Below are 26,102 nucleotides of genomic sequence, written 5' to 3' on the forward strand. Positions count from 1 at the left end.
GGGCGCCAGAGAGCGACCACAACAAACGCCCCTGCCGGCCACCGCCTCTTCCCGGGGACGGCGGCGCTGATTGGTGGCGGCGGCGGCCCGCAGCCATGAGCGGCGCCTGGCGATTGGTCCGCAGGTGCCGCTCAGGGGAGGGGAGGGGGAGACAGAGGGTATATATAGAGGGAGCGGAGCCGGCGGAGCCCGAGCACTAGGGGAGCGGTGGCTGGGTGCTGCCGGTGTCCGGGCGTGGGCGGCCGGGGACGCGCGCGTAGCTTAGCCCGTAGCGTCAGCTGCGATTCCGCGGTAGCGGCGACGGCGGCAGCAGCAGCCGCTGCGGGTGTCCGTGGCAGCGGTGACGGCACTGGCTTGCCCCAGCCATGCTGTGCTATGTGACCAGGCCGGACGCGGTGGTGATGGAGGTGGAGGTAGAGGCGAAAGCCAACGGCGAGGACTGCCTCAACCAGGTGAGGGGCCGCGGTGCGCCCTCCGGCCCCGCCGCCTTCCTGGGGCTCGAGAGCTCGGGGAGTGGCGGCGGTGGGGGGAACAGTGACCGTTGGGCAGCGCAGACCGTTGGTTGGCTGACAGACGCGCACGAGAGCCGGCGGGCGCCCGTCGCCCCCTCCCCGAGCCACCGCGCCTGGGCTTGGGGATGGGGAGGGGGTGGAGAGGGGTCGACGGGTGAGGAGCACGGCCTCGCCAGCTCGCGGCGCACCCGGCGCGCGCCCCGGCCGTTGAGGGCGGCGGTGGCGCGAGGCAGGGCCGTGCGGCGGCAAAACCCTGCGCGGGGGCGGGGAACCGCCGCAGTCTCCCTGCGTTCCTTCTGGGGTTTTGGGTTGGTGGGGGTTTTTGGGGATTATTTTTTTCCTGTTTTTTTTTTCCCTCCTCCATGTTGGATGCAGAGGTTGCTGCGTCCCACGCCTCCGGGCTGTCCGGCCCTTCTCCCTTCTCCTTTACTGCGCGTGTGGGAAGGGCAGGCGGGGGAGCCTGAGGAAGGCCTCAGCCTCACCGCTGCAGCTTGCTCGAACTGCCCTGAGGGTGAGGGGCAGGACCCAGCTGGCCGGGGTGACGCCGCCCGGGCGGTGCCGAGGTGATCCCCCTGGCCTGCTGGAGCCGTGCTGGTAGAAGCTGTCGGCCAGGTGCTTTCGCCCTTCTGTCGCCACCGCCTTGGTGTCGTTGTGGCTGCGGCGGCTGCCGTGAGGATGCTGAAGAGAGCAAAACATAGCAGCCCAGTCCGTTGGTGGCATCTAAATAAAACTTGTAGCTTTTACTTTTTTCTCCCTTTTGCCTGGAAGGTGCTGTTGGCTGTGATGTTGAATAGCAGATACTCTCCTCTCTTGGAAATCTACTGACCCTCTTAAGTACCTGTTCTGGGAGTGAGGATGGGGGGGGGGGAATTTGGCCAGGAAAGCCCATGTGGTTTTTGACTAGTGGAGAAATTTCCAGTTTATTATTAGTATTTGTCCACATGCTGTCTTGTACACAACTTAAAATCCAAGCAATTAAGTAATCTTTTGTATAAAGGTGCTGACAGCAGGATTTATTTTTTGTGTTTTAAGTGAGCAGTCTGGAAGGGTACTTGATTCAGGTGATACTTTTCATCATTATGTTGTAGGCTCATTATAAAGAACCTCTTTCTTTCAGGTTTGCAGAAGGTTGGGAATTATAGAAGTTGATTATTTTGGACTGCAGTTCACTGGCAGCAAAGGGGAGAATCTGTGGCTGAATTTGAGGAACAGGATCTCCCAGCAGATGGATGGTTTAGCCCCTTATCGATTGAAATTAAGAGTCAAGTTTTTTGTAGAGCCACATCTTATCTTACAGGAACAGACAAGGTAAGGTAAAGATGGTTGTAAGTAGAACTGGTTTATTTTGTTTTCAATATCTGTAACTTACAAAAATGTGATTACACACTGACCTTATTTCTTCCATCTTGTGGTAATCTTAGCTTCACTTGTCTGTGCAGTTTTAAAACCCTAGTGTTATTTAAATATATTACTCCTTTTTTTGAAAAAAAAAAAAAAAATAAAGCTTCTAGTATTGTAAGTATTGTGTCGCTGACAGTAAGTAATGAGTGTAGGTAATTCCATGAACACTTAGTGCTGGAAGTGGAAGAAACTAAGTTACCAGTAGCAAATTATTTATGTGGTATTTGCATGTCCGATAGTAACCCCTGTTCATTGGTGTTACTCTAGGTCATTCTAAACCACTGGTACAGAAAGGCAGGAAACCAATTCCTCCCACAGCGCAAAAAACTTGCTGAATTCCTTTTTGTCTGCTATTATGTTACAGTAACTTTCAAATAGCTACAGGCCCTTTGAGGCTACAAAAGAAACAGCTGTTTTGCTTTTTCTGTGGCCAGTCCTCTTAACTAAATTGTTATACTGTTATCCAATTGCAAGAATTAGTCTTCTAGATTAGTAGTGAACATTTGCTTTTACTCCTTTAGTTTGATTGCCACGAGTTGCAATTATATTTAAAGAATGCTGAGAACACATATGTAATGCTGACCTTTCAACATTTTTTCTTGTTAGTTTTAGATAGTACAGTATATACTGTATATATATATATACACAAATGGGGCAAGTGTCTACATGATAATGCCAAAACACGTTTTCACTACTCACCTTAACTTGGTGCTTTCAGAATTAACACCATGGATACAATGTGGTTGTTCTGCACAGAGTATTTGTCTAAAGAATTTGGTCAGAGGCTGACAGCATGGTTTGGTGTTTATTTCATAGAAAAAAAGGATTTGAGTTAGAAGCATGCATATATTGTTGGTTTTTTAAACTAATATGCAAAAGAGAGGCTTTTGGTGAGCAGTGGTTTCAGCTCATCAGTCTGGATGAAGTTTTCAGAATGCTAAGGAGTTAGACCATAGTTGTCCTATGTAATAGCTTTAGTTAGGCAAATACAGTCTAACCGAATTCCAGGTTTGATGTATGTTATTTTGGAAAAATAAATTCTACTATCCATGGCATATCTTCGGGCTCTTTTGGAGTATCTTCTTTAAAGAAACTTGTATTCTTATTTAAATATTCTCAGTGAGAATATGTATAAAACCAAATAACAAAGGATTTTTATGGGGAACAAAAGGAGCAATATGATTTTGTACTTGATGAGGCAGGAGAGATTACGCTGAGCATGTTGGATTTGTCTCTACACAGACCAAGTCAAGGTAAATCTGAAGAAACCTAATGCTGATAAGACTGGCATTTTTTTGCTATCCTTAATGAATGTTTGTTCAACTTCACAAGGTTTTTGCAGACACCTGTGTTCCTGCCTCTGACACTATCAATGCAAGACTTGGCATGTTGTGCAAGTTAATAGAGAGCTTGAACTGGTGAAACATACCCCAAGGGCCTAAAAGACAGGTTGTGTAGCTAGAATGTAACAGAGCATGTACACCTACATCAAAGTAGCAAGTACTTTCCCCCCTGTAAAGATGACTTTAAAAGCTTGTAGGTGGGACAGGCTTTCTTATGTATGAATTAAGACTGTTCTAAAACTAATATTTTTGCCAATTGATTGTAAAACTAATTGAGGCTCCGTCATCAAGAGATCTATTAAAATTCTGGTCTGGAAATAATTACTTAAAATTTTGGAGAGCAACAGGCATTGGAACTAGTATTTAATGTCACTGTGTCTTGCAAATTCGAATAGTCCTGAGGCTTCAGCTAAGCTGTTTAGTCTACATCCTGAGTACTTTTATTGTTCTTGATAAAAACAAATACAAGTTGTAAAATAGTTTGCAATAGCTGCCTTTTAGTTGTGCATGCCCAGAAGTCTGTGTAGCAGACTTTGAATTCCATAGTGCCTGTGGTTAATGTGTATTTCTGTAGTGTTGACACTGAATTTCAGTACTTTTTTTTTTCCTACTTGGGTCTGCTTGAGGGTTTACGCAGATAACTGCACATTCATATTTAGTTTGAATGCAAGTATGTGTGGTATTGAGGAGAAGACAAAAAACTTAAGCTTGTCACCTAACTTTAAATCAATAGGTATATCATAGACTAGAATTGTAAGGATTAACTGTACAGTTACAGCTGACACCTTTTTTCTTACCTTTACTTGTAAAGTCAGTGTGCTGGTTGACAGAGAAAAGTGATGAGTATCCTTGGTTTCCTTGAGGAGTTATATCCACAACTGATGTATAAAGTGTTTCTGGCAGTGCCTTCTGGCCCCTTGTGTGAAGAACGCTGAGGAAGTCTCCCAGTCTTTTACTTGCTGCCTCTAATGCTGTTTTTACATATTATAAATTAGGTGCATGTTGAGACTGATTTTGAAATCTGGGAAGCTGCAAGTAATTCTAAATTTTGTTGATATGCTTCATCATGATGATAGTGGATGTTGTGACTGAGTTGTTACCAGGTTTTTTTCTATATACTTTGGAACCCCAGTTGTGCTGCTTCATTAGATTTCCTTGTCTTGCACTTAAATTAAAAACTCAGGTGTATGTTTGTTTGTAGCAATTTAAGGTTCAGGTTTCTACATGCTGTGTGAAAAGCTGATCTGGCAACTGAACATCAACCTCTGCTTCTGCTACCTTTAATCAGGGTGCAATCCAGTGGAAGATCGCAACCTCATGCATTTTAATCTTCCTATGCAAGGGAGCCTTCTCACTGCTAAGTGCAAAGGCAGAGCAGGCTGTAATTGTACCTTTGACCACTGTGGCAAGAAACCACCTTCACTAAGCGCCTTGTGAATGGGAGAATTGCATGAATGCGGAGAAAAAACTTCTTACTACGCTTTCTTTCCTTTTACAGGATTAAAAGTAGTTTATTTTTATTGTTCTTTGGATCTCAATTTCTGGGTTTTGTATTTGACTAGTACTGAATTTCACCACTGGATTTTGTAGTTTAGAGTTGTTTTCAGTGGAATGAAAAGTGCATCAGTGCAAGAGTGCTGTTCAAATTTAATCTGCTGCTGTCAGCTACAGTCTTACAAACAAGTCTGAAATGTGAACAGTGTGCTTGTTTTAGAGGAGTTTGGGGAAACGTACATTTTTTTGAATGGAAAATCACATTGGCTTGAAAAGGGCTGTTATCTTTTTGCTTAAAGGTACATGTGGTGGTCCAAGATCTAGATCATGAGTTCTGGCTTATGCCATGTTTGTTTTCAGTTTTCTGTATTTCTTGATAGGTAATTCAACAGTAGAAAAAATGAAAAGTAGGTTGGGGTTTGGGTTTTTTTTGGTCCGAATGATTTGTGGGTAGCTTTTGTATCGAATTTTATGAAGCATTGAATTCCAGCAAGGAGCTGGGACTTGAAGAAATTATTATACTTCACTAATCGGAATTTTCAGGGGACTTTCTGAACGCGGCGGGGGGTGGGGGCAGAGGGCTGGCAGTGATGCCTCCTCCCGGCCGGGAGGAGCCGCGGCGCTGGCGGTGGCGGGTGCGGCCCTGGCGCTGGGGCCGGGGCTGGCCCGGCGGCTGCGGCCCCCCGCGGGGGAAGCACCGCGGAGTAACTCCAGGTCATTGACTGTGAGTAACCTCGGCTCCCAGCGGCTGGGCGGGCCGGGCGAATCGGCGGCGGCGGCGCTGGGGCACGGCCCAGCAGCCTGGGGAGCTCAACTCCTGATTGGCCTCCGCCTCTGTCTCGGGGAGGAAAGTTCTTCTGCTCCGGCTAAAAAAAGCTGTCTTTGTGAAACGTAGGGGAGAAGTCTTGAAACTTGCATCCATCTTAACAATGAGAATGTTTGCCGAACCGCACAAGAGGCAACTTCTGCCATACTCGTCCAGGAGAACAATGGGTTTGAGTCTGGCAGGATAAAGTCAACATTGCAGTGATCCCGCAAAAGTAGAAATAGTTTTACACTGAATCATTTTTTTGAGCAATGTAAGATTCTCCCAGATGTACTTAAAAATGGGCAAAGCTGTTTATCTTCTGTAATATAACTGAAAATCAAACATTCATATGTAAACTGTGACAATTTAAAATAACATGTCGGATTCTAACAGGCTGCACAATCTCATGAAACATTCACAAGAGGTGTATTTTGCCATCCTTGAGATAGGTAATTATTGTTTTGGAAGCTGTTGAAAGTTGTGTGATGTTTACCAGTACTTGAATTATATTTACAAAGTACATTTCTTTGGCAATGTTATCCATTTGTGTTGATGAATTAGTAAAAATTAAGAATGGGCTTGTAAAATATTTTGAGCAATTAGATACATGTAGTAGGTAGAAAATCAGAAAAACATTCTATTATCCTACAGCATTGGCTAGGTAGTGCAGTAGTGTAATGGTATTTGCTACAATGCAATAAAACAGTCTGCTGTCATAGACACCAGGGTGAGTTTAGTGGATCTATTTGTCTAAATCAGAGTTGAGTTGCAGTTGGTAACCTTTCACCCACTCTGCTGAGAGCAAATAAGAACAAAGATACTGAGGAACGTAATTGTAACTGTCCATGGCGTGGCTTTATGGAGTGGCCTTATATCTGCTTTTAAAAACAGAATTACATTCTATAGATATAGAGATCTTTAGCAATATGTTGTTAGGGAAAAAATATATACCTCTTAATTTTGATTCCTTTAGATTACCATGGAGTTGTAAATTTACTTCACAGTAGGAAAGAGCCTTACCCTGTGGTAAGGAGTGTCATACCCCAAAGAGAACAGACAGTTCTTTGGGACGTATGCTAAGATTCTTGCCAGAAGTTTAGCAAGAGAATGGCTTCTTTTGGCTATATTTCTAGGTTAGGAATTATTAGTCATATACAGATACTTTTATTGGTAAAGGATTGGGGTTTATCACTTTCTTCACTGACAACTAAGTTTAGAGCTTAAAACTTTTAATATAGTCTCTAGATTTCTATGTCCTCTGTTTTCCTTTCCTTGATTAAAAAAGTAGTGGAAACAAAGTTTTCAGTGCAGAACTTTGATTCCTAATGCACATAATTGTCTTCAGTGAGTTAAGGAAGAGAAATTAATCTTGTATTAATGTGTCTTCACTTTTCGTAGCATTTATTTTGTAGAGTTGTTCTTGCCAGTTCAGTTGTATGAACACTGACTAGGTGATTTACCTCCTGTATAGGAATTCCATTGTAGTGAAGTACTGACATCCATTTCTGGCAGTGGTGTTCAGTATAGTCAGCCTGCATAAATTGCTTCAGAAGGAAGCAAAAAGCAATTGATGTTATATCTAGGTTTGTGGCTTTGGTAGCTGCAGTTTTTTGGAAAATGGGCCATCTGCTGAAATCTCCTTGCAACCTCCCCTTTCTACAGCATTTATATCAAATTATGTACGTGCAACTAAAAACCATTAATCACACTGTATATTTGATTTTACTGAGTGTTTTAATATGCACATAGAACTTGTATGAAAAGCACTGAGGCAAAAATAAGGATACAAAACGAATATAGAATCACTATAACTAGTGCTTGAAGAAAGCATGTGATCCTGTTCTAATTCTAAAACTGCTTTTTCTTTTGGAAAGGAAGAAATTCTGCCTGGGCAATGACTAATCAAGTATAGCTTTGGCAAATGTGATGCTTTCTCCTCTGATGAGTATTTCTATGTAGTGTTTTGAACTACCAAATTCAAAGGAAATATTCTGTAATTGAATATACAGGAATATCGAATATCTAGCTAGCATGGGGGGGGGCTGACATGACTAATGCTGGTTTAGGTTATATAGACTGTCTTTTGTACTAGTGTTGTCATGTGTAGAACTCAGGCTACAAATGCAATGGAAAGTTCTATTTGTTCTTAAAGCTGCCACTAGTTGTTCAATGCCTCAACGTGTCTGGCAGGTGTTAAGACAACTAAGAACCACAATGATTGACTGGTAAAGTTCAGAGTTGTGAAGACTTGTTTTCGATGAAGATTTAAAGATGAAATTAAACCTTAGCAGAATGTGCTAAGAGAATATTAGGTTGGGGGGTAGGAAGCATATCTTTTGACTGACTGGAGTTACTTGTCAAATTTATAACAAGTAATATTAATGTATAATGTATAACTGAAGTGGTGAATGGTACAGAAACAAAAACAATTAATTTCTTATATGGTGGTCAAACTAAGACATTCTGCCAGCAATGTTGGAAATGTAACCTTTAGAGGACTTCAGTTATAAACAGTTCAGTTTTCATTTTTAAAACAACTTACTGTTTTAAAACTTGCTGGGTAAAAATTCCATTAAGCATAAAATACTGACACTGAAATAATTACTTGAAAAACTGAGTACCCTTTTACTGTACAATCTAAGTATCTTTTGAGGTGGGAAAAGCTTTAACAATTTTTTCGTCATATCTAGAATTTCCTAGAGAGAAGGGACAGTGGATTGAGTACTATGAAGTGATTAGGTCATAATCTAATTTACAAAAACTTACATAAATACTTTCTTGTAACTAACAGCATCTGTAATATAGCCAGGTTTTCTACAGATAATCTGTTGGGTCCTTTAAACTTAGCAGAATTAGGTAGGAGCTGCCTCAAGGCTCCCAATGCTTTAGTTTTGCTTGTCTGTATTCAGCAATAAAAGCAGATTCTCTTGCCTTTCTGTTTAAGGATCAAAAGACTTTATTTTTGTGTTTAAAAAAAATAAATAAATCTGCTTTTATAATCAGGTTCTGGCTGGTGTCATGTTTTGAGCCGCAAAGGGGGATGATTTTGCAATGGATATCAATGTAACTGTGGAGAAGTGCAATCTTAGAAAGGCTGGATGGGCTGATATGAATCTGCACTAACCAGAGTCACTTTTTCAGATGCATAAAATGTTTGCAGCCCTCACTATCTTTCAATTTCTACATGCTTTTCCTTCCTCAAACACACTTAAAGACTTAAAATAATAAAAAAAAAAAAAAAAACACTAAAGAAACACACCCAAAAACCCACAATGAACAGTGAATTTACTACTTCAATTCAGGGCAGCTGCTGTAGCAGATCAGTATGAAGCCATTCACTGTCATTCAAAAACTGATTTCCCTGGCAGGCCTGATGTTAACTAGTTTCTGACATATTATGGGTGCAGTTTATGCGGTGGGCCGGCAATGGGTTTTTAAGGTGCAGCCCAATGACTTTGTGAGATGGACTGTTGAATATGGGTGTTTGTCTATTTTCCCTGACTCAACGTAATAGCTTACTGTAGTGTAAGCCAGGGCGTGAACTTGCATAGCTTTAGTTACTTTGCAATAACTGTCCCTTATACGTGCCATACCTTTGTCCCCTTTATCAGAAAAATACAAAGTAGCTGAGTGTCTGTGAGATCTTTTTCCCTTATGTGATATGAGCCAGTTATGGGAAGTTACTGCACATTAGCAGATGTGATGCTATTTCACCTTGTACTTTAAACTTGTTTCTCTACCTATGCCATTACTGGCTTTTTGAGTAATGGAATGTGACAAGCCATGCCTCCACTGTAGTTGTTTCTGTAATGCATCTGTATTTGCAGGAGCAATCTTTTGTTTTTCAGCTCTTCTCTTGATGTCAATAAGGTCTTCCCAGCAAGGGGAGAAGACTGACTTGTCTTTGTGTAGTCAGTGCTGTTATAAGCATAAAATAAACTGAAGACACAAGCATTTAGGTGTGAAAGTTGTAAAGAAGTGTCAGCTAATGAGGATAAAATTGTCAGATATTTCTTTGAAATAATGTATAATTTGTAGACAGTTATAATGACTGGAAAGCCTGTTCTGGTATTAACAGAGGATGAAAAGTGCATTTATTTTTTGAAATTAGAAAAATGCCTACTACTTGAATTTTTTGGTTGCAGTGTTTTAGTAATTCATCAGGTGCTTTGTCTGGATTTATGGGCCGAGCCCCAAAAGGAAAGTGTACAACCAATGCATTTTAAAAGCCACAGATAAACATCTTTTTTGTAACCTAATTATGAATTACCTAATTATGAATTAACAAGGTAGGAGAAGGAGATCAGAGCAGAGGTTCGGGGCTTGCTCCGAAAAAAATGCCTAGGCAAGGAATAACCTGCTAATAGTGGAGACAATTGTACTGTCTGAAGTTCTGGACCTCTTGCCACCTAAACTTGTATCCTGCACAGAGTGAGGATATTAGCTTCCACTAGACCTGCTGAAGTGTAGATTGGTGTCTAGGTGTCGAGTGATGCAATTAAGCACGTGTCACAACTGCAATGAAACTCTAGCATGTCTCAAACTACTTGCGAAGGGAGATATTGGATCTGTGACTTGCTGAAGGAAATGGATTGTAGCGCAGTTTATGGGATAATTTAATACCTATGTTTTCCTGATTGCAAAAGTTCTGGATGTGGGGCATCTTTTGGGCCAGTATTTTCTTAGCTGCAGTATTTACCATAGTAGAGCTAAGAAAGAACACAAATTTTGCAAGTTATGTAATTGCTCATAGTGCTGAAAAAGGAGCCCTATTTGCCCTGTTGTACATGGGATTGCAGAGCACTACAACAGGATATACATAAGGTATTGTCTAAAATTCCTGTTGGAAGGAAAGCTAATCGCTCATTAGCATCTCCAACTTCAGTGATGAGTGATTCAATATAATAGCTTTTGAAGAAAAGTAGATTACACTTAATTTTAGGAAAGTAAAATGTAAATGTCCCATTACTGTGGAAGCTAAGACATATCCCTGTGGGTGTTAGGCTTCATTTATTGGAAGATTTTTTCAGTGGTACGTAACTACTTCTGCATCTGGTTTCCATAAATACGTTGAGTCTTAAGAATAAATGGTAAGAAATTTATATTGTCTTCCCTGAGGGGAGGTAAGGATGAATTTATAGAAGTTAAGGTAGACTGTAGGGGAAATTAGTAGGCTGCTGTTAATGTTGAAAGAAGTTTTGATTTATCTAATTAACTGACCTGTTAGATAATTAAAAGCAGCTTTGTGAATTTTCCAGCTAGTTGTCAAACCTGCCTTGATCCCAAGTGTAAAGGTTGGTCTGGCAAATATGGTCACACAGTAGATGTTTTTGTATTTTATTCCACAACACCTTTTCAGATGTTTCAAGTTATTCTGTTAATCATGTCACTAGCAAAAGCGCCATCTTCCCTTTGACTGTGGTGGCAGAGGCATTTCAGATGTGTAGAGAAAGTGTGGCTTCTCCTGTGGTATGGTAGATGTGTATATGCTGGTTTGGGCTGCTCTTCCCAAATTTGCTTTATGAAATGCAGAATAATTTGTAAATGGCAATCAAAGAAATTTAAACATAGGAAAGTAATCCAAATATACTTGATATTTTACGTACTAAATTGAAATTACTAAGTGGCTTTAGGAGTTAAAGTAGTTCTTATTCTTAAGAACATGATATTAAAGTGCTCATTCTTTTAGATACTGTCTTCAGTTGTAGCCTCATCTTTAAGTGTAAGTAAACAATAAGATGGAGGCCCTTTTCTTTCCCTTGTGCCAGACTTTTTTTCTCCACTTGGCACATTCTTTGTAAGTTCTTGATTACCAAACTAATGCTTACCAAACATATCTGAGATGTTATTTGATACATATCTTGATTACAAACATCTTTTAGCATCCTTTGTAAGCAAATATTTGTTTTCATTGCAGGCACATGTTTTTCTTGCATATAAAAGAAGATCTTCTTGCTGGTAATCTTCAGTGTTCTTCAGAGCATGCAATTGAACTTAGTGCATTGTTGGCACAGATGAAGTTTGGAGATTATAACCAGAACACTGCCAAGTACAATTATGAAGAGTTGTGTGCAAAAGAGCTCACCACTACCATTTTGGAGAGGTAAAAAGAGCACAATGATATAACCTCCTTTTTGGAGACCAAAAGCATAAGGTTTTGTAATGCCTTTAATTGCTGATGCTAGAGTGCATTTTGTATTGTTAATAATAATTTAGATAGCTTTGGAGATTAAAATACAACGTGGATGTTTAACCAATGTTCAGATTTCAGTTCATTTTTAAGCTCAATGATCAGTATTTTTTTTGTGAAAAGCAAAAGCTGTTGAACTCTAGTACTTGGGGAAATATGGTCATCTAAATATTTGGAGGAGGGTAATTAAATTGCAAGTATGTCTTAGACCTACACTTGGGGGGGGGGCGGGGGACCAAAACAAACCAATTTACCTGGCTTAGTACCCTTACACTGAGAAGTAAACAGGATGCCTGAAACACTTTCATAGCTCAATTCCTGAATATCAAGAAACTTCTGGTATGTCATGGCTTTCTGTAGATTTTTTTTTTTTTTTTTTTTTAGTTATGAACTTGGTGATTTTTCAGGTAAATACATTGCCAGGGAGTGTTAGGTGGAAAGTCTTGATTAAATATAGCTTTTTAATTTCTAAGCAAATGCACAGTTTTGTCTCTTGCATATTTTCAGTATGTTTCAGTAATTCTCAATTCTTTCCAGTTCATGATTACTGGAAATCTATAGCTAGATAAAGCAGGTCAGGAGCATTTAATAATCTGTTTAACTAGGTCATCTAAAAACCTATGTTAAAGCAGGCTGCTGACAGTAATGGCACATACTTGAGTTATTTCACCTATCCTTAATCTTTTTATCAACAGCATTATTGCAAAGCACAAGGAGCTAGAAGGTTTAAGTCAAGCTTCTGCTGAATACCAGGTTCTACAGATTGTTACGACACTGGAGAACTATGGGGTAGAGTGGCACTCAGTGAGAGATAGTGAAGGGCAAAAACTCCTTATTGGTGTTGGACCTGAAGGCATATCCATCTGTAGAGATGACTTCAGTCCGATCAACAGGTATGTGTGTTTTGGAACCATTTTCACCTTCCATTTTTCATAAGTACTCAGAATGCCTCTAGTTTTTATATAAATATACAAAACTGCTCTATGAATTACTAAAAGGAGCTATTGGAATGTAGGGCTTGAGGTCACTACCTGCTTATAATCAAGACAACAACTGGCCTTAATCCTCCTGATTTTTACATGTATTTTTGAGGTGGCATCTTCAATCCAGCATTACAGACAGCAATTGGAGATCGTTGTAATATCTGATAAAAGCGCACTGTAATAGTTTGTGGAAAATGCCCTTAATCCTTAAATGCTAAATAACCTTCCTTTTCTTATATTCATTTATAGGATTGCTTATCCTGTTGTTCAAATGGCAACTCAATCTGGGAAGAATGTATATCTGACTGTTACCAAGGAGTCTGGTAATAGTGTAGTTCTCTTGTTTAAGATGATCAGTACAAGGGCAGCAAGTGGACTCTATAGAGCAATTACAGAGACACATGCATTCTACAGGTCAGTATTGCCACCAGAGTCAGCTGCTGCTGCTCTTCTCCACAGTATTTAAGTGCTTAAGCAGCAGCAACCAGCAGTCTAACCGCACTTGAGAAATTCTCTGCAATAGGTTTTTGCTGCTTCGCTGGAAGTACAAGACAAGCAAAATTTCTCAGTCTACCTCTATGAACAGCATTTCAGAATATAAATGTACTGTGTTCTTTGATACTTCATAAACAATACATGCATATTTTTGTCCCTATGAAAGAGGAGGATGAGAGAGCAAAGGATAAGAAAGATCCTGTTGTTCAGAATCTGTAGGTGTAGCTCATATGCACACATACGCCTTGTTTCTCCTTTATTTATCTCTTCCAGTTGCTAGAAGTTATCTGTATGCCACTTTCCCATTCCATGTATTAAAATCTTCCTACAATTCCTCTGTCCTTGCTCAAGTGGCCAGGGTTTTGTTTCATGCCAGAGCTATCCATGGTCTGTTTTATTATTTGAGGTAGGGGTGCTTACACTCATTTGTTGATGGCTGATTTTTTTTTAACCCCCTTTCATTCCTACTGTGAGGTCCAACACTGATCAGCAGAACTAACTGTCAAAGGCAGTGGTGATTTCTCCGAATTAACTACCACATATCAGCTTCAGTTACTTTTTAAGAGAAGTATTGGACTTAAAGCAGAGGCAAGTACGTACACTAGGCAAAGACCTGTCCAGCTTCTCAAATTAGAGCATCTTAATACAGCTACAGGCAGTTAACATCAACTAGTTACCTTTCTAACCACTGCAGCTGATCAGAGTCTAACCACTGCTTATGTTGTGAGCCTGATGTTAAGCATGTCTTGTTCTGCTGTCATTATATGCCCTTGCACTGCTGTTTTACACACTTCATATTTTTTTTCCAGGCAATTAAAGCATTATATAACCTCTTAGACAGTCTTAACTTTTTGATCTTTGTCTCTGCTTGTAACTTCTGCTGTCCTTCACAGTTTCTGATTTTAATTAAAGCAGAATTTTAGATAGGCAATAACATTTGGCCAAGCTTAGATCTTGGACCTTAGGCCCAGTGAGGCTGGTGACAAGCATGCTTAGGGTAGCTGAAATACTCAGTGGCAAATACAAATGGCTTAATTCTCTACACTGCATTCACACTGGTTCCCTTCAGATGATATAATACTAGTATATAAAGTACTGAGCGGAAGTTTGGTTAAAGACATTACTTGACTCTATGCTAAAAATTTTTGAGAGCTGGTCTAAAGAGGTGTTATGCCAAAGACTTAATTTGATTTCTTTAATGCAGTTTGGAAATTACCATGTAAAGAGGTGTTGCCAAGCTGAACTGTGGGTTAAGCTAGCATTGGCTGTTTAAATTAGCATAATGCCTGAAGTCCCTTCCATAGGCTGACTCCATTTTACCAGACACTTCAAATTTTTGAAGATGTAAAATAACTGTCACTTTCCATTTTGCACTTTTCAAAGTAGAGTTGTCATGCAGACAACATTCAAGTGCTTAAATATTACCTCAGGCTGCTCTTTTTGCTTTAATTTCAGTGCTGTTACTTCAACTTTGGGAACAAATTATTGTAGGGATAGGTTTATTAGTATTAACTAACCAAATTTACATTTTTTTCTATTGTTTTATAGGTGTGACACTGTCACCAGTGCTGTCATGATGCAGTATAGTCGAGACTTAAAGGGCCACCTAGCATCTCTATTCCTGAATGAAAACATTAATCTTGGTAAAAAATATGTCTTTGACATCAGAAGAACATCAAAAGAAGTTTATGATCATGCAAGGCGAGCTCTTTATAATGCTGGCATTGTGGATCTTGTTTCAAGAAGTGACCAAACCCCACCAAGTTCCCCCCTTAAGTCTTCTGAAAGTAGCATGAACTGTGACAATTGTGAGGGTCTTAGCTGCCAACAAACAAAAGCTCTGCAAGAGAAGTTGCGGAAGCTAAAGGAGTCCATGCTTTGCATGGTGTGTTGTGAAGAAGAAATAAATTCGACCTTTTGTCCCTGTGGCCACACAGTATGCTGCAAGACCTGTGCTGCCCAATTACAGGTAATTGCAATGCCATTAATATGCAAGTTACCAAATATGTGGAAGTTTTGGTGTTCTGTATACTTAAGTCATGGATTAATATGTTTATCGTGGTGATCTAGTAAAATTTATTTTTAAAATTCTGTTTGTGGTAAACCATTTCCAAAGAACATCCTGTTTAGATGACATGTTTGAGAGATAAGTTTTAGCTGTGCTAACTTAACTTGCGGTGAGGGTAAGAATTAGCTGCATGTTTCTCACGATACCCTGTTTTAAATATGGAGATTGTGGAAAAGTGCTCTGTCACTGTGTACATGGAGGGAAGTCTCCAATAAGTGGAGAGACCCTCAAAATATGAAGTAAACTAATTTCCTAATGTTTTTTCTTTCCAGTCATGTCCTGTTTGCAGATCTCGTGTAGAGCATGTCCAGCATGTGTACTTGCCAACCCACACCAGTCTTCTCAATCTGACTGTGATATGATCTACGTACACACTTTAAACCCATCATGTACTTTTTAAACTGCACTAATATGAAATGCAACCATTGATTGTGAAGAAGGCAATCACTCTGGCACCTATCCATGATCAAAAGCAAAAATACTGCATTTTTGAACATAAATATTATTTGTTCAGCATGTCCGAAATGGTTTGGGACATATTTTGAGAGCAGAAGTGTAATCAATTCATGTTACTTAAAAGGAGAATGATGCATAAGTTTGTAGCATGGTGGTGTTGCCAAAAAGCTAGTTGACCCTGGAGAAATGTGGTGTACACATATTGATAAATGCAGCGAGAGCACTGCAGCCTCTTGTTTTACACTCTCTAAATCCTTTTTAGTACAGTCACTCCATTTATTTTAATAGTAAGACTAGCTTTTACAAATATCAGTTTAGTATGGCTCATAGTTTCTGCTTTTAGTAAACTGCGTTAAAGGGGAGGGAACTTTTTTTAAAAAAATGGTTCTTAAACTAAAGTTACAAGGCTTCTTCGAGCAGCTGTGTTTAATTCAGAAGTCTGTTAAATAGAAAACAATTCTGAGACAATAGCTTTGGAAGGGTAGGACAAGTTTGTTGATCTCAAAGTGTTGAGGGTGAGTCAGGAAAGTCATCTGGTTGGCAATGTCCTGTGGAAGCGCTGTTATGGGACTTCACTGACAGCTCTTGGGGGCCAAGGTACTCCCAGGTTTCCCCACATCTGGCTTGGCTGGTGGTCGTGGGAGCAGCAGTCAGCTGCCCTTTGAGTTGGCTTTGTTTTTGGAGACTGATTTTAAACTACTAAACATATACCATTAATTTCTAAAATAAGGGTTGTGTATAATTTTAAACGCTTTCTTCAGTTAACATCTTTATTGGGTAGGTCATTTCCTGCTAAAAAGTTTTTAATCTCCACCCCCCTACTTGGGCATTTTGGGCTCTGGTTTCCTAGTGTATTCTCCAGGGTACAGAGGGAACTAGAGCCCACATTTGGGTGCAATACTGGCTTAATCAAAGCTAGAAAAGTACACTGTCACTTTACTGAAATTTTCTGACTATACTTTTCATATTGCCTTAATGTAGCAGTAATGTGTGTTTATGCATCTGTTTCTTTGCACAGACATTTTGTCAAAATATTAAAACTCTACTTTTTTATGACACATTAGCATATAAACCTTATTCTAAAAGGGTATTTATTTTTTCACTTTGTAAAGAAAATTTTGTTTCCTCATGAAGGCGAGAGCTTTGTCCTATATCGTAGGCAACTTCTGTCTTTTTATATTCAGATTAATAAAGGACTTTAAAAACCTACTTTTGTGTTATTGATTAGACTTTAATTTTGTTCTGAAATTCATCTGAGGCATTACTGAACTGAAGATACAGTATGAAGTATTTTCATGTTTACAGTATTGAGTGTTGTGTCATGTTTTAAGAGGGAATTGAGTTTCCTCAGGTGTGTGCAAATCTCAAGGGAGGGGAGAAAACTGATATGGTATAACCACCTTTGTTCAGGCAGTGTAGTTTAAAACACCTTATGTATTCCAACTGTAAAAGAGCCTTCAGAATTAACTTTGTGAAGAACTTTCCCCACCATAAAGTGCCCCAAATACATGGGGTATGTTCCAGTAAGATGAGAGACATGAAAATATTCAGCTTGAGAGTAGAGAGCTGGTGTTTCGGCAGCTCTGCCTAGAAAAGTTCTTAATTACAAATGTGTTGGTGTCTTTTTTTTGACTGAAGCTATTCATATTTACTAATGTATGACTCTGCTTTCACATTCCTGAAGAGATGGTGCTTGAGCATTTGCAGCATGGTCTTCCCCTCACCAGTAAGCTGAAGGATGTAAGACAGAGCTCTCTGGAATCTGTGGAGCTCTATTCTTGCAAGTGTGAACTGAAATCATTTAAGTGTGGCCTTTTAAAATGAATTTATTGCTATTTAAAACAGATTATTGCAGAGTAGCATGTCCTGTTGTCAAGACAGTTCATCAGGGATTGAAGCTTGAGGCCCTGGACTTAAAAGTATTTTAGGCTAGCTCTGAAACACTGCTGATGAGGGAAAGTGTCTGGAAAACAAGGAATTCTGAATGCAAGAGCTGTTTATCTCGATGCCAAGTGCATTAGGCACAAGATAACTTGCCCTTTTAAAGACTGAAAACTTCATCTCTCAGCAAGTGGGTGCGACTGAATTCACTTTCAAAGATAAAGTTGCATATGCCATTTACAGGAAAGAACAGGTATGCACAAGTGTTCCAGTGCACAACAGAGCTAAAGTAAACCCTCCTCCCTTCCCAAGATTGCCTTGTTCTGTGCTAACAGAATTACATTAGTAACATCTAATCCATCATCCTATGGCAGCTGGCTGAATGGATTGTAAATTAATATAAATAGATGTTAATACAGGCATCTGATTTAAAGCATGCAACAAGATCAAGCTGTTAAAATAGGCAAACATTAACTCCAGGTCCTTGTAATTAAATTGGCTGTGTAATTAGACATCCCTAATAAAAGTAATTTCAGTAGTTAGAACTCTAATCAAGGTGGGGTTTGACAGGTTATATGGCATAGGTGGAATTCAGGCAAAACCTGTGACTTCTGTAAACATCTGCCTAGTCTTGTAAAAGCTCTGCAGAGGATTGGGTGGGAGTGCCCAGGTGCGGGTTCAGACAAGAGTCTGGCAAGGCCTGGTGGTATCTGATGCTGTGGGGAGTCGAGTTCCGTGTTGGCAGAGGAGAGCCTGGAGCATGAGTTTTTTTTTCCAGTTGGAAGGGGTGAGATCAGTATGCACCACAACCACTGCAGTTTTAACAGAATGCTGTTACCTGGTCTGAGAATGGCGCACCAGCCATCTTCTGAACGTTGCAAATCACTAAAAGCCTCACTTGGTTTATATGTAAGACCTAACGGGCTGCAAAACAATGTAAGAATAGCTTTGATTTGTTCACAGGCAGCTTTCTTCAGAGGCGTTGGAATGGAATTGCTTATGCTATGCTAGAGATGTTTGGCTTAACCACCCAAAACTGCGGCAGTATGCATTGCTCAATGTTTGCGGTTCCAGTGCGCTGTTTCTTAGAAGCAGCACTGTGTCCAGTCCACGTGAGCTGCCAAGAGTTGTGAAGAAAGCTGTAAAAGAAACAACAGGAAATCTTCAACTCCGCATGCCGCATAGCCATGCTGCGGAGTCAGGTCTTGTTTGCCAAAGGGTTGTTCTTTCTCCTAAGACTCTTTGTCTGAATGTTGTAAAGGATGGCAGTGGGGGAAAAAAACAAACCAAAAACTCCAACAGAATAGTTTGTGGGAACAACTGGAGTTTGTGTCCTTTATGCTTCTTCCTCAGAAGCAGGAGGTTTGATCGCAAAGCTTCATTTGTTGCCTCTCACAACTTACATTAGCGTGTCTGTGCGTACCAGGTGCTCCTAATGAAGCCTGGTCCTATTCTGATGTTTGCTGCCCAAAGCTAGTACAACTTGGCAAGAAAACTCACAAAAATTGAGTTCTCATTGATCTTCAAAGTTGCAATGCAGCTGCTGTAACCCCAGCGGGTGTGTGCAATGTTGTTTTTAAAGGCGACAGTCCTGAGTTTGTGCTACAAGCACCTGAATGGGAAAAGCTCACCTTCAGAGGCAGCATGACTCTGAATTCAAGAGCAGGAGGCCTGTTAGTGCCTTTGGACCTCCTGATGATAGAACAGCATTGAAAAGCGGCTGTGCGGAGAGAGGGTTGTGAGTGGGAAAACTGTAGGAGGGACGTTCTTACTAAAACACCATTATGCTTAAATGTTATTAATAATCAAGATGGGGATTTAGCAATAACTACACTCACGCTGCTAGGGCTGGGAGTTCCCAGCCCTCCACTGGTATCTGCCTGGCTTTAACCCTCCCTTCGCTGTGTCAAGACCTCTGTTACGGAGCCCTCAATCTGCGAGGGACTAGACAGGCGGGATGTCGAGATGTGTCAAGTTACGGCTGTAACAGGTCTGTCCTCCAGCATGCAGTCACTCGTTTCAAGGTACGTACAAATGTTAAAACTCTAAAGAACTGTAGAATGAAGGCCTCTGTATTTTTAAACTATTTTGATTTCTTCCCCGAGTGCCATAAAAGCACGTACGCAGCAGCATTCATGTATTTCAAGGTTTAGTTCCTTGCTAAATCAGCACTGTTGCGTTCCTAACAGAATGCCCCTGGGGGAACAGCCTACGCTGTTTCACTTCACAGCAGCACACTGCCATGTTGATCAAAGACGGGGGGAAATTACAGCTCAGATTTCCCGTTCATGGTTCTAAACAACAAACTTTCCGTGGACTGTTAAAATTACGAAGTGACAAATCTTAGCTTCAGTAGTGCCTGGTCAAATATCCTTAAATTCTTGGGGGCCCCCCATTTTCCCTGAAAGCATGCTGTAGGGCCAGGTAAGTGCTTCAGTCACCTTTGTGCCTATGGATTCAGCCAGCAGGAGCCTGTTAAAACAGAAGATAGCAACTGACAAATGGGTTTAAAAGTAAGAGATCTCAGTAAAATTGTAAAGGGAAAAAAAACAAACCTGAAACTGGGGCAGACTGCCAGAAGAGAGGCGGACAGAAGAGAGTTTTCTGGGGGGCTTCTGGTGTGGGGTGCAGGGTTGGGGTCTGCGGCTGGGACAGGCGCCCTGGCAGGGAGCGCTGCTGGCCCTCAGCGAGAGGGGCTGGGTGGAAAGTGGTCCAGGAGAGGCGGGACAGGCCTGGGCAGGAGATGAGGCGTTCCGGGGCAGGTGAGCCACTGCCGCTGCCTGGGTAAACTCCCACCAGAGCACACTCCTGGCAGGCCGAACAGTCAAACCTCCCGGTCTGCAAGGAGCTCATAACATCACACAAACGCCAGCTGGATCCCCTTGATTCAACGCTACCTTCAACAGTACTGGGTGGTAAAAGCCATCACAGTTTCTTCCAGTTTCCTGCAAAGGGTGGCGTGAGCTAGGAAGGGGCACCAGGAGTAACGCTGAGGAAGGGCTCTCGGAGCTAAAGGAATTGCTGGTCGGTGCAGCAGTGGGAAAACACAAACTATGACAACTCTGAAAACTCAGTGGGAATGGTGATTCCTCTCCGTGCAAGAGCGGGATGTGAGGGATCCAGAAGAGCGAATGGGGCTGTGCTCAGAGGCGGTGAGCAGGGTTCAGCCTGACCTGCTCCTGCTGGCATGGGGGACTGGTAGGGGCTGGCCAGCGGCTAGCTTTCACAGCACTCATGCGTACGCCAAGTTCCTTAAAGAAAAAGGTCACGAAAACAAACCATACCAGCTTTCCCAGAGCTTAACTGGTCACTTGCTGATTTCTTGCCAACAAAAATCCAGAATCCTTTTCAGTTGCTTTGTGGTCAGGGGAGGGCAAGACATGAGTGGGAGGGGAATCAATCTGCCCCTGAAAGCCGATGCCCTTCTCTGCCTTCACTTTGACCCTCTTCTCAGTGACCTAATTTAGCCTGTCCACTACTTTCTGACCCTTCCTTATTCTTGAAGACCATTCTGTTCTCTCACCAGTGATTTCTGGGATCCAGGCTCTGAAGCCAACCTTTCTTCTCCTAGCAGCTGCCCACATAAAATCTGCTCCAGGAAAGAATCTGGCTTTCTTTGGCCAACGCCATCACACACACACACGTGCACACCCCCCTGCCTCTTCCTCTGCCTTGTCAGGAGCGCAAAGGGCACCGTCTCCATCTGCGACAGCAAGAAAAAAATCAGTATAAAGGAATCTTTTCTCTTACCATTGGGGTGCCTAAAGAAAAATGTTAACTACCCTTTCAGGGTCACTTAGTAGTTATGATGGGATTAACTAGGTGTGCATATGTGTGAAGATGTTTGTCATCTCTATTTTTACCCAGTAGTTGGTGTCTAGCTTCTCTGCCTCTTCAAAGCAAATCAACGCAGGTAATGATAGACAGTAACATGGCAACTTTTTACATAAACAGGCTTGCCGGAGCCAGATCTTCCTCTCCCCTGCCAGAAAGCTGTTTGTCTGAGGGATCCATGCATCTGGCACAAAATTCCAATCATAGCACTACAACTGCGGGAATTACAGAGACATTGGCAGCTCATCTGAAGAGACAGTATTTGTTTTCCTTGTTTAGAACTATAAATAGTCAATAGAGGACTCTTATTCAAACAGTATTGATGATTGAAGTAATCCAGGCACAGAGACACAGCCAAAAATTGGACTTCTGCTCCAAAGCTGACCCAACTCTCTCTTCAGAAGCTGAAGTTCCAAAAAGGCAACGCAGCAAGCAGGTGCCCAGCAGCAAGCTGGCCCTGAAGATACAGTGACACACCACGTGTCCATGTTTGACCTTAAAACTGTTTGCCTATGTTGTTGTCTGAATGGGAATTTTTTAAAACACCTCCAGCTCTGCTGTGGTTTGAGCAGCTGACTTCCTCCTCCACCTCTCCGAGATCTGCAAAGTGAAGCAATGCCAAAGCGCCCTGAGAGCACCCTGTACGGGCAAAGCGGTGACAGCACACGTGTAACTCTTGAAGGGCAGTTGCAGGGTCTATCTATTTAGCACACTGAAAGTGGTGCTTTGCCACCTCATCACTAAGGCTCTCCAGCCCTGGAGGGGACATGCATTTGAACCTCCCCTGGCGCCGTTCTATTCCCTGGGTGAACAATCCCTATGCTACAACAAGAGGAAGATGAGGACTGTGTCTTTCTTCCCTGATCTCTTTACAAAGAAAGGAGAGAGAGAGAGAGAGAGAGAGAGAGAGAGAGAGAGAGAGAGAGAGAGAGAGAGAGAGAGAGAGAGAGAGAGAGAGAGAGAGAGAGGAAATGGCTCAGTTTCTGTTTTTAAGAAAAATTGCCAGCCACTTCTTGGAGGAGGTATTTGAGACTGGTAGGAACAATAGGTATGGAAAAACTTTTGGAAGGAAAAAGAGAGACACAAACGTATTGCCTCAATGGACACTGTTGCCCAAAAGACCATGATCTTGGGTAGGTTCCCAAGTGCTGATATTTTCTCCTCAAATCTTGATCCTACCAGAAGGATTCCCCTCAAAATCAACTGCCATGTGCTGCAAGCCATGGTCATTACTGCAAACAATAGTTTCTTTATGTGCCAGGGAGCTCTGTGGTGATGGAGAGAGGCAGAATAACACCAGAAAGAGAGCGGAGTATAATGAATGTAAAATCAGCAGCATAGCTGTAACTCGTCCTGAAAATCATGTCCTTGAGCTAGAGGGGAACATGTGACTGTGCAAAGAGGAACCAACAAGGGTAAGGAGCAAGCAAAAGAAAGATAAAGGGCAACTCCTCAAAACTTATATACATTGCTGTGGTTTTTAATAATAAATGGCACCATGCGGTATGTTTCTTTTTCCAGTTTTGGCTATACAAATGTTAAATTAACAACCCCAGGCTGCCAAAACCCTCTTTATCTAATACCAGTCACAGGCACAGAGAAACAACGTTGCTTTGGTGGTGCAGATACAACCCTCACAGCTAATCCTTCCCGGAGTGTTGTCACCCTGGATTTCTTCTCAAGGCTCAAGTCCTTTCTGATTGCACTGGGGCACATTTTTCCTGGAGCTTGTTCTTGCCCAGCCTGTTGGTGAAAGGGCTGCAGCACTGCTGTGTGAAACACCCTGCAGCTTCACCACCACTTCATCACCACCTGCCTTCACCATACACTTCATCATACCTACCAAGAAGTATTAACCATGCGCAAGGTGGTATTTCAGTCTCTTAGGACTTTTTTCCCATTCCCTCACAAGGTTGCAAACTCCCTTTTCTACCTCCGATGCAGCCCTATCAAAATAGATTTCTCCTAAATAAGGTTAATTTGCATGTGAAAATTTACTTTGGTAGGCTGTTTTATTCTAGCAAAATGAATGTATTCAAAGGGGGAAAAGGCTTGGTACCTTAGTGAAAGGATATTCTTCTTTGTCGCTCTGTCCAGCTTATGAAAATTGTCATAAGAATGATGTCTTCAAGTTTTACATATCCTCAAAACAGACTCAGACATTCTCACAGGCACCCATAGTTTTAGCTTCAGTGCAAACATGGAAAGTTTCAGTCATAGGAAAAGACATTTTTGGAAAGTTTTGCAGCTCATTGAGGTGTGTAGTCCAAAACTGGCGATGTTGCTATATCTTTTTGACAAGAAAGCCAAATAGGGACCTAAACTGCTGTCAGTAATTCTGGGATTTTGCTAGTGCTGTCCTTGAATGACAGAGGCTTTGAGAGGAAACATGTCTGTAGCTAACTCGTCCCAGACAAGAAAGAATTTACAGCAATGTTTCCTGCACAGTCTCCAATAAATGAGTTGCTAATTGTTTAGTCCCACTAAACTTTTGTTTCTCTATGCTGTAAGTGACTTAGCCTGCAGCAGACTCCAGTTTAGACTGGAATTTTTGGTCCTTAGCCATCTGCCTGACAGTTTTTTTGCAATACGTGTATTACCTCTTAGTGATCATCTTATTAGGTATCACAGCTTGCCACAAAAATAGGTCCAAGTCAAGCCAGCATTTGAGCTCTCTATACTTCATTCCTGGCTTTTATCTGTAAGGGGCACTGAAGTGAAAGCAGATAAACCTCCAGTTTTGGAATTCAAAGTTGAGACTGCCATCTGGATCAGGATCTCAGCTGCATGGTTCGGGCATGTCTCTTGTTTTTGTTAAATACTGAAACGTGTTCTTTCCCCTTGACGTTCATTCTTTCCCTCTGGTTCGTAGGTTGAAGAATCAAGTAATTACTACCCTGGGGTTTCCATCCTCTGGGCAATGTTGTGCCCTCCTACAAAAGACAGGTCTTTCTGTTCATACAGAAGTGCTCGTAGGGGGTGGGTTAGCTTTGCTTCTTGCCTTGTAGTTTGCTTCTCTGCAAAACAAACATTTCCTCCAGAGCTGCTTAAAGCTAAGAGAGGTGAGTCATAAGCCTCATTTTACTGTGCAAGTCTTTACATGGACATTAATTGGGATGAGATGTCAGTTATTCTCTGAGCTTCGTTTTCCTTATCCCACCAAACCATACATTGCCATCAATGCTGCTATGACCAACTGGATTCCCAGTTTCTCCAAACTGCTGTGAAACCAGCAGAACCGTGTAAAAAGGGCATATCTAAGGCCCTATTTCATGGTGACAGTGGCGTAACAGGACCTTCATCTCAAACATAAGGAATGATCCAGCCGTGTCTTTGTCTGGGCATGGCCCCCGCTGGCATTTTCCTTGGCACAAACGCAGTGTAGCACCAAACTGCCACAGGGAGTAGCTGGCAGAGATGGAGTGTGACAACCTCGGCTGCTCCTCCTGGACATTCAAGCTTCTTCAGCTGTGCAATGGGATTAGAAAAATAAATGGCTCAGTTTTATGAAAATTAAGCCTCAGGTTGCTCAAGGGCTCCTTGCTGGTTGCTAATGTGGCTGTCGGTTGGGTAAAGCTTGAGTGAAGATTGTCATCTCCTAGAGCAGAAAGTCCAGCTTTTCCTCCTGGCAGGTTTGCAGTGGGAAAGGAGCACTGGGAAACTGCAGGGAAGAGACTTGGAGCCTTTTTGCTGGGGGAGGGGAAAGCAAAGCGGAGCATTTGCAAAAGGCCCACAAGAGATGAGTGCACCAGCTCAGTGGGGAGAACGTGCTGTGTGGGAGATGTACCATACCACGGTCCCGAAGTTCAGAGAAAATGGTGAGATGAAGAAGGACACAGGGAGACCAGTATCACCTCCCTTGGTAGTTTTAGTGACAGATTGGTGAAAGTCGGAGTGAGGTGACTACAGAGGCTGTGTGTGCACAGGTGCATGTATACATGACTGCTGGTGCTACACCTCTCATTTTAAAACACTGTACAGTTGTTCTGACAATAATATTTCAGTGATTTCCTCAGGTCTCTTTCCTTTTAAAAGCAAATGATTTAAAAATCATAAGATGTATTTGACATCCTTGATTGTATCCCAAGTCACCAATATCTAATGAGTTAAGAGTCTGAACGACAGCTCAAGGAAACCAAAGGAAATTTTGTATTACGTGCAGATGACAATTGCCCAGAAAATGGCATGGGCACTAAGGAACAAGTGAGATGGAACAAATCTGATCCTCCTCATTAAACTGCTCACTCTTCAACAACAGATGGTGTGTTTGTGAATGTTTGCCGTTAAGAAAGTCAGGGCCCTGGACCAAAGGGAAAATATAAGCCACATTTAACTACTTGCATATGTTGACTTTTGGAATCATTTCCAGTCAGATATAATGTCAGACATGTATACACTTACCCCTTGGTTTTGTTTGCCTGTGCTCTTTCCTTTGTTTGTCATTATGTTTGTCCTGTGACCCAACACTACGGCAAAATGTTCATCATTGCTTTACCATAAATAGTAAACAAGCTCGGACAGCTACTTCAAAGAAAGGAGAGCTGCAGCTCATGGAAGATTTTGTATAGCGGGACATTTTAATACAGGCAGAAGGGAACAATTATTATGTCTGCCTCTAACTCTATTCGAATAGCTAT

General features: G+C 41.7%; 1 protein-coding gene across 1 annotated transcript; it reads left to right on the forward strand.

Moving 5' to 3' along the window:
• The first annotated feature begins 202 nt into the window (after positions 1-202).
• Positions 203-16,953, forward strand: MYLIP (myosin regulatory light chain interacting protein). Its single transcript, XM_082479219.1, has 7 exons — positions 203-452; positions 1,630-1,820; positions 11,476-11,661; positions 12,444-12,641; positions 12,981-13,145; positions 14,775-15,195; positions 15,567-16,953. The coding sequence occupies exons 1-7, from the start codon at positions 366-368 to the stop codon at positions 15,654-15,656; spliced, it is 1,338 nt and encodes a 445-aa protein (XP_082335345.1). The 5' UTR covers positions 203-365; the 3' UTR covers positions 15,657-16,953.
• Positions 16,954-26,102: the final 9,149 nt, after the last annotated feature.

The sequence above is a fragment of the Vanellus vanellus genome, assembly GCF_965231255.1.
Source record: "Vanellus vanellus genome assembly, chromosome: 2".
Classification (NCBI taxonomy): domain Eukaryota; kingdom Metazoa; phylum Chordata; class Aves; order Charadriiformes; family Charadriidae; genus Vanellus; species Vanellus vanellus.